General features: G+C 41.1%; 1 protein-coding gene across 3 annotated transcripts in view; it reads left to right on the plus strand.

The window, feature by feature from the left end:
* sorcs1 (sortilin-related VPS10 domain containing receptor 1) overlaps positions 1-13550 on the plus strand; it is a 194518-nt gene that overhangs the window by 88565 nt on the left and 92403 nt on the right. For all 3 annotated transcript variants that reach the window (XM_080518788.1, XM_080518789.1, XM_080518790.1), the window contains exon 2: positions 3424-3491. In XM_080518788.1, the coding sequence (XP_080374914.1) occupies positions 3424-3491 (68 nt within the window). The remainder of the gene's footprint in view (positions 1-3423; positions 3492-13550) is intronic.

Here is a 13550-nt window from a genome sequence, read left to right on the forward strand (position 1 = left end):
CTCGCCTCGTCGTCACAACATTAACAGTAGGAGAGGTCCACAAGGCCTAATTGGCCCGGTCAGTGATGGAGCATATGCACTTTCCAGTGGGAGGCCATCTGACAGGGCCGCCCGCTGACCACTGCCCACAAAGACCCCATATGTGGCAGACAGAAGGGCCGCATGCACACTGCCCTTCAACTAATGACGCCGAGGCACAGTGCCTCTACCTCCACCTTTTACGCAACTTCTGCTCACATACATACACACAAACAGCATAGACACACACAGACACACAACCCCAGGAGGGACGAGTCAGTGCTGTAAAAGCTTAACTGCTCTCCCCTTTGCCAGCATTCATCCACAGACGCACAGCGAAGAGGCTTGGACATGTTAGAAACATAATAGCACCATTACCCTTACCTTCAACTCTCCCCCTCTCTCTCTCTCTCTCTCTCACACACACACACACACACACACACACACACACGCTTTCATGCATTTTGAAGACATTCCTTCTGATCTATGATTTATTCTTCAATGAGACCTGATTTTTACACCCACAAGAAAAAGTAATTTCTAGAAAGTGTGAAAAAAGATAAATGTACATACAAATATACTTTGAGTGTGTATGTGTGTCCCCACTGTAGCCATAACGGTGTTCTGACCATACATTATGTTATATTTCTTTGCTTTTCGGGGACATTGCATTGACTTGCATTCTTTACCAGCAGACAGACTCTGAACTCCGTCTGAACTACCATTACCCAAGGTTTTTCTTGTGCCCAATAAATACATTAAAAAATATATATATTATAACTCTATTACATTTGCCCAATGTGGGTAAACAGTAAACGTAAGTGAGCGCGTCAGCAGTACCAACACACACACGCACCCACACACCCTCACTTTATTCACACCTTAAAACATGAAAAATACGCAGGTTTTTTTTTTTTTGTTTAAACAGATTCTAATCCCTGCAAAAGCATCCACTTTACCCTCAATCATGCCTACCACGAAGCTTATAATGTTTACTCCCACCTTAGTTTGACCTTACAACATGTCTTCACCTCGGATGGTGATGATATTCCTGAAAAGACGACAAAGCTCTGATAATGAGTATATGAGCAGTTTTATGTCTCTTCAACAGTCAATACATGTCCACAAGCACACACAGACTGTAGAGAGAAAACTGTGTGAGTGCAGACATAAATAAAGAAATGGAAAGTGAATGCGCGCAGGGGAAGAGAGAAGCTGTGTGGTTGGAGTGTAAATTCAGCCTCCAGCTGGGCACCTAAATGGACTCGGTCAGTCATTAGCATGCAAAGGTCTCGTCCGGACATTTAAGGTTATTCATTCCCAAGACTAATTCTCCCCACACTGGAAACGCAGCGCCACTTCCTGCACCGCTTTTAATCAGTCCCTTTTGAACGGCTTTCTGTTGTTCTGGCGCTTGTTTTCCACAACACATCCTTTCCTCCTGAAGCCTTCGCCAACCTGTGGGAACAGACCACTGCACGTTCCAGAGTGTGTTCGGGGGGGGGCTGCAGATGTTGGTGCATACTTAATAAGCCTGATCACAGGAGCTCCGACCCCGCAAATGTAATTCAACTACCCAAGGTGCATCTGTTCGGCTTGTATGCACAGGAACCCCATGCTGGTGAAGCTGTTTCACAATGTCACACACACAAGTCATTCGAGTGGCTCAATAACAGGCGGCGCGGGTATCAAAGGCAGCCGAGCCGGCGGGGACGGCAGCGTGTGCGCAGCGTGTCGCGATTTACAGGCAACATGTATAAGTTGCACACAGTCGCTTGTTTATTTTACTCCGGCTTACGTCGCTCGCCTCATCCAGCCAGTCATTTTCCCCACACAGCAAAGTCGCAGATCGCAACGCTGTAAAAGACGCCTCGCCCACGCCGTGCCAACATGACGGCTGTGCCCTCGGTTATCAGAAACACATGCAGGTCATAAGACAGATGCTGGAAAAAGTCCCCGAGGAGCTCCACACAGACATTATCAAAATGAATCATAACTCATGAGCCAGAGAAGCGAGGACACTCAACAACTGGTGAAGAGAAGAACATTATTAGAGTGAAACTGCGGCAATCCCTGAGCGCAGCTTCTCGCCTCTTCTGCCGCTTTAGAGTTTCATCCATTTCAAATACACCCCCAGTCACAAAGTAAATAGATTGTGAGTTTTCCGTGCTTCTTTACTTCTTTCAAGCTTGGAGCGAAATGTAAGTTTCTGCCTCTGTTTTTCCCCGAGGTCTCGAGCTGACCCACTTTCCCCTCATCCCGTGCACCTTGAGGGCATCGCAGGAATGAGCAGTGTTTACACAGTGGTGCTCGGAATCAATCCCATATGATTAAGTAATGAGTTTAAAACAATTAAGATGGAATGACATGAGGCGACTGCCCAGGTTTGGGGGAGTCTTGCTGCAGCTCTCAGAGTTGAGTCGAGAGAAAGTAAATCTCTGGTGCTCAAATGAATTGAGTTTCATCGGAACAAACTACACATCTCCTCGTCTTACACAAAGACTCCTGTAACCAGATCCAAGTGCTTCTTCATAAGAGACAATTTCTGGTGAATTGCTTTAAAATGAAGAGCTTCTTAAGCTTTTTTTTGAGGGTTTGTGTCAAGAGTGAACGGCAACTCAGCGGTGGTGTGGGAATTTAAAGGTCACATATGGAAATTAATTTTATAATGTTTGTTTTTTTAACAGGAGCTAGTGTTCCCATAGCCTGCGCATGAAGACTCAGAAGTGAAGAAAGTCTGTCCTCTCCCTCACTTGCTTGCTTTGTGTACTCATACAGGCAAATCAGAGCTTTTCTCTTCATGATGTCAAGCTGAGAAATAACCACTCCCTCTGGTAGTGGATACTCACTTTATCCCTCCCACAGGCAGATACAAACTCACAAAGATGACTGATATACTAAACAAATTCAGTAAAAGGCAAAACGATAACAGTAATCCCTACAGTTAGCAGAAGCGAGCGATCTTTTTGGTAGTAACCTTAACAACACACACAACCAAAGTAACAGATTCAAACACACTATTTATAACTTGCCATCTCCAGGATGATCTGTTATTAGTACCAACAAGGAATGCCAGTTAACAAGGAAACCACATAATTTGAAACTCCGTAAAGCTCTTTCCTCTGAGAGGGGCCTGGAGTCATCATGAAGAGTGACAGAAGCAGTCTCTGTAGAGCCACTAGAGGGACTTTTAGACTGGATGAAATTCAGAACCAAGGCTGGATCTGGGTAAATACACTTTGAATAGAATGATGTTGGACCTCTGACACCGATGTGAAATTGTTGAAAAACTGTATAACATGGGACCTTTCAATGTCTCACTAATGTGCAGCTGCTTCTCCTCATTGCCGTCGATTTTGCAGTAAGATGTGTTCTGATCGCAGTCCCCGTCTTGTGTCTTTGCAGGTGATCCTGATGCTGACCAAACTATTTGACTTCAACCTCAACAGCGTGACAGAGAGTTCACTATGGAGGTAAGCTCATCACGCGCGTGAGCCCACCGTATTTCCAGAAGAGCCTCAAGCAGATCACAATAAATTGGTCAGACGGGATCGTTGGACTTGGTTCTGCATTTTTTCTGATGAAAAAAAGCTCCAAGCTCTGCTGATTGAATTAAAGGCGAGTCCTTATTTCAAGGATCTATTAATGTCAATTAATAAAAAAAACTTAAGAAGAAGACCAACCGTCAGAGGAACAGGACGAGCCTCAGGAGCAGTGTCCTCGATCGGTTTGAATGTCTGTAGGCACCAGAAGTCCCTCACATGAAAGTCACTAATCAACAGCAGTGAAGCTGACGAATGTTATCCAGCAAATTACCTTGACCAGCCTCGTTAGCAGCGTAGCCTCGCTCTGAGCGTCACGCTCTCTTCTGACTGGATTCTGATGTAATTCTGGTCGAGGCCTTTTAGGAAAGAAAATGACTACATTAGTGTCTCAAACAGAGAAACTTTTCATGAAAGAATATGTGCTGAAGTAATCATCATTACAAAGTGTTTTTTTTTTTTTTTTTTAGTAGTGCTGTAAGTTACCACACTGCTTATAAGAATATATTCAAGAGAAGCTTCATAGAAATATGGAGGGGGAGTGGAAAGTGGCAGTCTTTCTGTAGGCAAATGAAAAAAAATATAATAAAAAACCATTGGTGTTTGAGTGTAAAGCAGTAAGGATTCAGATTGGCACTTTTAAATGTGAGTCCAAAGACCTATTGAGAAAAAAGAAAACATCCAGTCGGGGGAGAACTTACCTGAGGTGGAAGTTGATGGATCTGAGGGCTTTATTCACACCTCGACACTGAGAGAAGCAGCTGAAGAACTTCATTCTGTAGATCAGAATGAAGTGTAAATTAAGACAATTCGGAGAGAATAAATCTATTATCTCTGGTTGGTCTGTTTGAAGTCCCATCAACAGAGCTAAGAGAAAGCCGCAGTGCTCTCTGAGCATCTTTGAGCTCCTTATACCCATGAATGGATTGATGGAGTGGAAATGATCCACCGTAGTTAAATGTTTAACATTCAATTTCATTGCTGCAACAAATGAATTGACTAAATCCTTTTGAGATGAATTGGTGTCTATCGTGAGTGTGCACTTATACTTCAGCAGCTTTTCGATACTATTTTTTGCTGCTACCTAGAAAAGCACGTAAAGCCAAGAAAAGCTTAATGCCAAAAAGAACAACTTGTAGAAGTATGAACAAAAATCTAAAAGAAAATCTAAAATAAAAACCTAATCATTACAACTTATAATGACATTTAGGAACAAAATGTTTCAAAGATATCTGCAACAGTGTAATTATTCTAGAATGTTAAGCATTTATTGGAACAACTCAACATATATGGTAAATGGGGTGGCATGGCTCAATTGCCTCCCAATCAGAAGGTTGCACCTGTCCACATGCCGAAGTGTCCTTGAGCAAGATACTGAACTCCAAATTGCTCCCAATGGATTGATAACACCTTTTTATTGCAGCAGCCTGAATGTGTGTGTGAATGGGTAAATGTGAGTAACGATGTAAAGCATGTTGGGACTGCTTACGCCAGTGATTCCCAACCGGGGGTACGCGGACCCCTAGGGGTACGCGAGGGTATTGCAGGGGGTACGCAGAAAGATTATAAATTAGCCTACAGTATCCACACACAAAAAAAAAAAATTATACTATATTATATTGTATTATATCATGAATTTTAGTAAGGCCATACGTTTATTTTCCATGAGTAGCAGTTCATCCACAGTGATTGTAACACTACAATGCACATAATATGAAAAGACTATAAAGTGGCGCGCTTTAAAAAAAAAAAAAAAAAGGTTCACGTTCTTGCTGCGGGCGCGCACGATTCGCGAAGCTAGCTAACTCTAGCTGCATACCGACTGTAAACATGGATGCATGGCTAGGCAGGAGTAAACGCCCAGCTACCGCTACTGCTACCGTCGCCTCGGACGCAGGCACAGGGGAGCCCAGTGAAAAAAGGAATTATGAAAGACTTATGAAAGACAAGCAAGCGCAAGTGTCTCATTAAAAGGTATGTTTTTACACTCACAATAATTGTTTTATTTAAATGAGCAGTTGGATAGATAGAAAGACAAAGGGTTAAATATAAGTACACATTAAGGCGAATAATCACACACGAGAGAGGGGGTACTTTTCACATGGAAACCAGCTCAAGGGGTACACTGGTCAAAAAAGGTTGGGAACCACTGGCTTACGCCATTAAAAAGTGCCATATAAATGAAGTCAATTCCTAATGTTATATATAATCTTACAGTTCCTGTGATTGGTTGGATTAGGGGATTAGGCTAAGTATATTACAGCACACAGAGAAAAGTTCTACTTCACCCATTAATTAATTTGTGTACATTACACCAGGTTTATTCACACCTGCTGATCCCGGGTCGTAGAGATAAAGAGGCTGTATGAAATAATAGACATATGCAAGTCTAACTATAGCCGTGTGGGTTTGAACTTTTCACTTTATGTGGCTCCACTCGTGGTGAAAAGAGCTGCCACTCGTGGTGAATGCAGTGTGAAGTGAGTTAGGGAAGAGGTTTTTTCTTCCATAATGGAAACGTAAAGACAAACGAGTGGAATAAAGTTAAGTTATGAAAGTATATAGTATACAGTATAAGGCCTCTTAGTGAAGGAGACGTGGGGATAAGCAGAGTTAGTGACATTCTCTCTGTGAGGTTAAAAACAACAGAACAGAACGTCCCAAAAAGTTTCAGTTCAGTTTCTTGTTTTAGTAAACATAAAATTACATGTAATTATCAAGGCAATTTCGAGTGAAAAAATGAAACTTGGAAACTTGCAACAACAGTCCTTGTAGTAATTATTGTTAATAGTAATAGCGCATTCTGTGCACTCACGTGTGTGTAGTTTCATTACAAAACCAACCGACAGTGCCAACTCATGGCCCGGCATGCCAACTACATCATTTTCGGCGAGTTTTCAAAATGTTTTTGTGTGAACAGAAATGTTTTCTCAAACAAAAAAAGCAAAAATTATGAATTTTAAACTTGAAGCATCGTAGAAACATGACCTTAAACAGTAAACTGCTGGCTCTCCTATACTTTGGTTTTAAAATGTAATTATTGATTAGAAGTATTTTTTGACAATAAGAATAATTCAATAATAGGTGAAAACATTGGTCATAGTTACATTTAAGGAAAAAGGCTAAACAATAAAAACAATTCTTTATAATGAGTGAGAGCTGGGGATTTTTTTTTTTGTATTTTCTATAATTGCATAAATGCCACATAATGTTTTCATTCAACTTCACCAAACAATCTGACTGTTACCACTTAGTGCATCTTTGTATTGGTCAAACAAATATAGTTATGCCTGAATATTTGTGCGTCTGTAGACCCAGTCAATAAATCTATCCAGTGCACATTTTCCTTATATCAAAAGAATTTAGTTATTATTTATTATATTTAAAGAGTCTGAAGTCTATATCAATGATTTTTGGACTAGAAGTAGTAAAAATGGTTAGTTTTTGTCACTTTCCAGCATATTTGAGTATAATCCACATGTAATGGTGTATTTCAATACTGTGAAAGTATTGGATCACCCAGGAGCCTCTCAGACTCCAAGTCACACTGCTATGAGTCCATATTCGCAAATTATAATAAGATTGAGTTTTGCTTTTTATTGCCATCAAAGCACTTCTGCACTTTCCCTGAATGTGATGATCTGACAAATGCAAAATGAATCTCTTTAAATGTACAGGGGGAAAAAAACAAAAATGTATTTAGTTATTCCACATTTGTTTTGTCTGTCTCAGTGAGTTTGATAAAAATCATTCTGTTGCACTGTTGACAAAAGTGCTTTGTAAATATAGTTTGCCTCATTGCGAGGAGGTATGGACTCTGGGCTGTGTGACCCTGAGATGGATAAAGAGAGAATATAAGGTGAATGGAGGGACGTGGTATTTGTACCTAATGTATCAGAGTTATTTCATTTACTGCCACTTTCATCAAGCAGTGAGGAAAAAGCCAACTTAAACCAGGATTTATTTACTGTAGTGAAGCTACTGATATCTGCTGCTGTTGTTCACATTTACTAAAGTAACTATTTCTACTGTAAATACATTTTCATTTTATGTTCTGATTCACTGGGAGAAATCACAGCAGTCTGGACCTTCCATTGTGTTTAAATAATTTACTGATATTATTGATTTTGGACTATATATGATAACAAATCAGACACAAAATTCCAGAAACGTTCACAGTGATTGACCAAAAGCCATCAGTTATCTGTTAATTTGAGTTTTACATCACTGTAAAGTTCATAATACAGCAATCAGTTCATTTATGTGCCTGGATCTTAAAGTAGCAATATGTGAGATTGAAGTCATGCCACGTTTGTACACAGGGCGGCAACAGTGAGTCATAATTACTCAAGATTAGCGATGTCAAACATAAAGCCTGTGGCCCAAAACGAGGCTCTCATCCAGCCTCCAAAATGTAAACTTCAAAATTTAAATGTCAAGGTTATTATGGCACTGTTTTACCGGTCCGGCCCACTCAAGAGGAAAGTGAGCCTCTGAACTAAACACCAATAATTTAATTACTTATTAAATATGACAATATTAAAAAAGTTATTATCAATAAGTCAATTTTAAAAGAACAACACCCATTCATACTCAAAACTGAAAAAAAATCTGTAATTTTAAATGGATTTTGCACATATGAATATAAAACCCCTTTTCACTGCCCTTTATTATATTATTCAAAAACTATAAATTAATAATTAATTGAAAATGTAATAACTAAAGCCAATATTGTAATGTTTACGAAATATGACTTTATTGGAAGTGTTTGTGCAGTTATCGTGTCAAAAACAATTACACTTAAAAAGAAAAAAAAAAAACAATAAATATGTAAATATGTTGCAACAACATGATTTATTTGTGTTTCCGTCACCTAATCACAATTATTTAGTCCAACATCATTTGTAAAGGTTCATTTAACATAACCTGAAAAGACCTGATTTAATTTCATTGGGTCACCTCAACTTGTGTGATATACCTATGAGTTACTTTATTTATTCAGCCACATTTTAATGTTGATGATGACGCTGAGGTTTTATTTAAATTTGCTCACAACTTCCCCTTCTGTCATAGGACGGTAAAATTAAGCTGTGTTTGCATGAATTAGCCTCTTAACCTGTTCCATGTCATGTGATTTAAAAGTGTGACAACCGTAAAATATGAATTGTTTGATATGTTATTATAATGTTGCTGTAACAAACAATTTTTTGGGGGGAATACGTTTTGGATGGACTAGTTATTCATTAAGAATTCATACTTTGCCAGTGGTTGTATTCTGTTTTTAATATTAGACTACACCATTAGAAAGGTATTACATTATTGGCTTTAATTACATATAAAAGGGTGAGATGTGATTACGTTTTCCCTTTAATATATCTATCACTGTATTTCTTATTCTTTTACTGCTCCTTTAAGACAAACTAATGAGTATTGCATCACCACTTCTCTGCAATTTCTGTCACTCTCAACAAATTTCCCTCAATTTCTCGACTCAACAGAACAAGATGTTTCGTTACCTGCTCATGTGGATCTTCATATTATCCCTGACAGGTTACCTTTAATATTGACAGCTGCACAATTAGTTTTACTGGCAGAGCGTATTTCAGCTCATTGTTTATCCTTTAAAAGAAACACCTCGCAGAGCAAACAACAACAGCTGGTTCTCCACCGAGGCCGCCTCAAGGATCAGCCTCTTCGATAAATGTTCCGTTATACGAGTGCTCCCACTTCATAGAGGAGCGAGTGTGTCTCGGGTGATGCCGCCACATTACCCCTCGTAATGGTGCATCTACTGCGGACGCCGAACTAACGTTATGATAAATCTTGAAGCCCTGAGAAAACAAGAGGCTCTCGTAATGGCCGGATGATTAAAGGTGCGTTTGGGGAAGCCCGACAGATTGACAGGGAAGACAGATGAGCGAACAGATGATGCACATTTTGAGAGAGCGAGGAGGATAATGAGGGTGCAGAACATTAGTGGACGATTTACAGCCCGGGAAGATAGACCGAGGGCCAAAGCAGCAGATAAATGCATTTAAGATAGCCGGCCGCTCTGCCATGAATCCAGCGCTCCTCGAGGGAGTCTCAAGCCAAACCAGGCGTCGCCGCCTGCTGCGGCCCCCGAACAGCAGCATGAGGTAACAGCTTGAAACTTTTATACCCATCATGTGTTGTGATGGCAGAGGCAGAAGTCTGTCAAGCCGTCTGTCACTGACGACACACACACACACACACACACACACACACACACACACACACCCACACCCACACCCACACCCACACACACACACACACACACACACACACACACACACACACACACACACACACACACACACACACACAGCACCTCGCTTTGATTTAACTAGCTTTATTTATTTCTTTTGCGTTTGTTTTCACTGCCTTCACTCGCAGAGCCATTTCGAAACTTCAGAGGGCTAAAAGAAAAAAAAAAAAAAAAACAGATGTGAGCTGGTCCGAATCTTCAGGGATTAGTTCCACACAGAAAATGTTTCTGGACTCATTGTTGTCTGCAATTTCTTGTGTGACCTGAAGTGCCCGCAGTGAATGTAGATGCACTTCACCTCCAATCCTCTCGGGGGACGATATACAAATATGTCATAAGATTGAAAGACGAGACGACTTCCTGGTTTGACTGGAAATTCATGGCGATTTCTGGAAAGGAGATGAGTTCTGGTAACAACACAAATTCAAAATGGTAGAAATGTTCCAGTTCCCTGTCTCATCAAAGCACAATGGAGAGAAATCAGAGATTTCTTTCAATATAAACACTGAAAGACGATGTGGTCTGAAGTCATCCAATCAGAATTGTTCACCACTGCAGACCACACTCCCACATTGTTTTTAAAACCTTTTAAAATTACTATTCCCTTAACCATTGATCGTTTTTGGGGAATGTGATCCCATAACGCGCACATGCAAGATGTCCGACTGTAAGTAGCTTCAGCATTCGCTGGTATCCACTTTGATCAGCAATAGCATGCTTGAATAACAGTTAGCTTCCCTTTCTCAGAGCTGTCTCCATCTAACCGCACCTTAGTAGAAATGGTTAACAAAATGCAATATTATAAAAAAAACAACAACTTTCGATTGATAAGAAAAAAATGGAACATTTAACAATATTTTTCCTCAAAACTCTTCACTTCTCTCCATCATTTAGACACCAGATGCACCTTTATAAGAGTATGAACTCTGATTTAGGTGCCCTTGAAATCAAAAACACACATTTTTGGCTTTTTGTGTTCCCTCGCGAGAAAATGTTGTGTCTATCTGCATGAATATAAAAAGAGTACTAAGAGGCACAAAAGGCAATGCTCCTCTCTGCCAGTTTGCATCATTTAACGCTTCTTTGTCTCAAACGTCTTCAAATCTGGTGTGGCTTTAAGAGTGGGGCTTCTCCATCCTGACGGGCAGGAGAATGATGGAGAGAAGATGTGGATGGAGAGAGAGAGAGAGAGTGATGGAGGGAGGGAGGAAGGGGGGTATAAATTAGTCTGCCACTCTAAAGATATACTGTGCAAGCGAGCTGAGGGATCCATAAATTCACCGGGTTGCCGTTTGTCCGGCGTCTGGAGCACCGCTGCCGGTGTTTTCTGCTCGGTAATGCAGCCACTGACCTCACGCTAACCGTCCCGGGATGCACGCGGTTCATCCTCCAAACCACGATTAATCAAACTCCCCGCGGAGAGCGTAAAGGCTGTCGAGGAGCTGTCTATCAATGCACCGTATAGACTCCGGAAATTATAATTGAAACTCCATCTAATGGGGCTTTTAATATGCCGCTATGGACATAATTCTAATCTATTCCGGAGGAAGTGCAACATAAAAAAAAAAAAGGGTGGAGGCTTTCTTCTTTGAGAGTGTGTGTGTGTATGTGTGTGTTGCCAGATTTAATGGGGTGTAGCTCAGTCGTCCGCACATATTCCACAATCCGTTTTCCTCAGTGAGGCATGTCGCTGTAATAAGACCGATACCACTCTCTCGTGTCCTTACAGGGTTCAATAAACTCCTCCTATTGGAGGCGGGTGGGGGTGGGGGTGGTGGGGTGGTGGGGTGAAGGGGGAGCAGACCCTCCAATATATCATTTCAGGAAAGTAGAAGACACCATATTTAAAACTGAAAGGATTCCAGCCTCCTTGTGGTGGGTTGGGCCATGTTCTGTCAATGGATCAGTAGAAGTGTCAGAACGGAGGAAACTGATCCACTTCACTCTTGCAACCAGAGACATGCATGGCAGTTTGATTCCCTTCTACTCTCTCATAAGCAAAAGAGACATAAAAACGAGGAAGCAGACTGGATTGAGTGGATTTTGCTTCAGTACATGGAGGAGGAATCTTGTGGCTCATGTTGAACTCATCCTAAAACTTGTTCTTCTGGATTTTAGACCAATTTAGAGTATTTTTGACTCGCTGTGGTCTGAACTTGGTTTCGGGCTAAAATGTTTGCCCACCAGTTATTAAGATTACTGGAGTCGTTCCAGGATAGTTTTGTTCTGGTTTTAGACAAGCTTCTGACTCATCTTTGAGAGGTTTTTGATCTCGTTTTACATTTTGGACCAATTTTCTGTTCCAGACTAGTTCTGTGCTGCTTTCTGGATTGTGTTGGAGTCATTTCAGTAAAGTTTTCTCGGCCCAATGTTTTTAGGGTCCAAAGCCACTGAAAACACACATTTTTGAAAGCCAACTCCAAAGGTGGAACTTTTTGAAAACACTCGATTCTGTCTCTGTGTAAATGGGGGGGAAAGGCCACTTTTCTAAAACAGTGCTTTGGCAGATGTGCTCTGCAGCTGTAGAAAATAGTTCTTCTGCACATGCACAAGTGTGGACAATAACAATGGCGGCCTCCATTTCTGTTTGTTCTCTACTTGAGGCACCCGTGATAGCAATCCAACTCCGTCCTCTGTGTGTGTGTGTGTGTGTGTGTGTGTGTGTGTGTGTGTGTGTGTGTGTGTGTGTGTGTGTGTGTGTGTGGTTTCATTACAAAAAGAACCAACTGGTGACCTGGCACACTCACTGCTTCGTTTTCAGCATTTCTGCTTTTTCCGTGGAAACCAACTTCAAAATGTTGCCGTGTATACGAACAAGAAAAAGGCAGAAAAGCTGCATTTTCACTTGAAATGTAGTATTTTTGCAGGTTTGTGCAACTTTTTTAAAGTAGAACCTGATTGCCGATGCTCCTTCAAAAGTGGTTGTTACTTTACTCATCTTGAAAAGAAAGTAGCTTGCCTTATGCACATTTTAAGAGTCTCACTCATTGCTGCTGTCTTAATAATGGGTTTTCTCTCCAGGTGTTTGATTGTTTCATGTGGTTTTTTTTGCACCGAAAACTTTACATTTGAAGCAACATAAAACCCTCCCACCACCCCACCCAACCCCACCCCGAACACAGCTCGGAGACTACGGCCTGTTCATTGCATCCTCCAACTACGAAGTGGGATTTCTGCCCATCCAGCATGTGGACATTGTGAGCTCACCTTGCAGCACCCTGCAGAGCCGACATGGTCTCAGCAGATGAACTCAGTGTGCAGCGCCGTCAGAGCTGCATTTTACAGCCGCATGCAGGATGCTGTGAGAAAACCCACCATACCAGACAAACAGCAAATACAGGTATTAGAAATGATAGTGGAAGCAGAGTGAAATTCAAGGAAATCATAAAAATACTTGCCATATAGTTATTTTTATGTGTTTCCTAATGAAGCTGAGTCGCCCACTCAAAATCAGTTTGGTTGAAGCAGCAGCATGACCTACACTTATTTTATGCTGCAGACACCTGCAGAATTGAATGTGAAGGCCTCAGGCAGATTTTTTTACCCTGGCACCAGATGATGGCTGAAATATGATTGGTTAAAGCCTTTCATATGAAATTACACATCTGGAAGCAGCGCAGCTCGGGGAGAAGCTATGAAGGGAAGCAGACAGACCATTTGGAATTATTATTATTAAGTATTCATGGATAAAATATAATTAACTC

The sequence above is a fragment of the Blennius ocellaris genome (genome assembly GCF_963422515.1).
Source record: "Blennius ocellaris genome assembly, chromosome: 3".
NCBI classification, from domain to species: Eukaryota; Metazoa; Chordata; class Actinopteri; order Blenniiformes; family Blenniidae; genus Blennius; species Blennius ocellaris.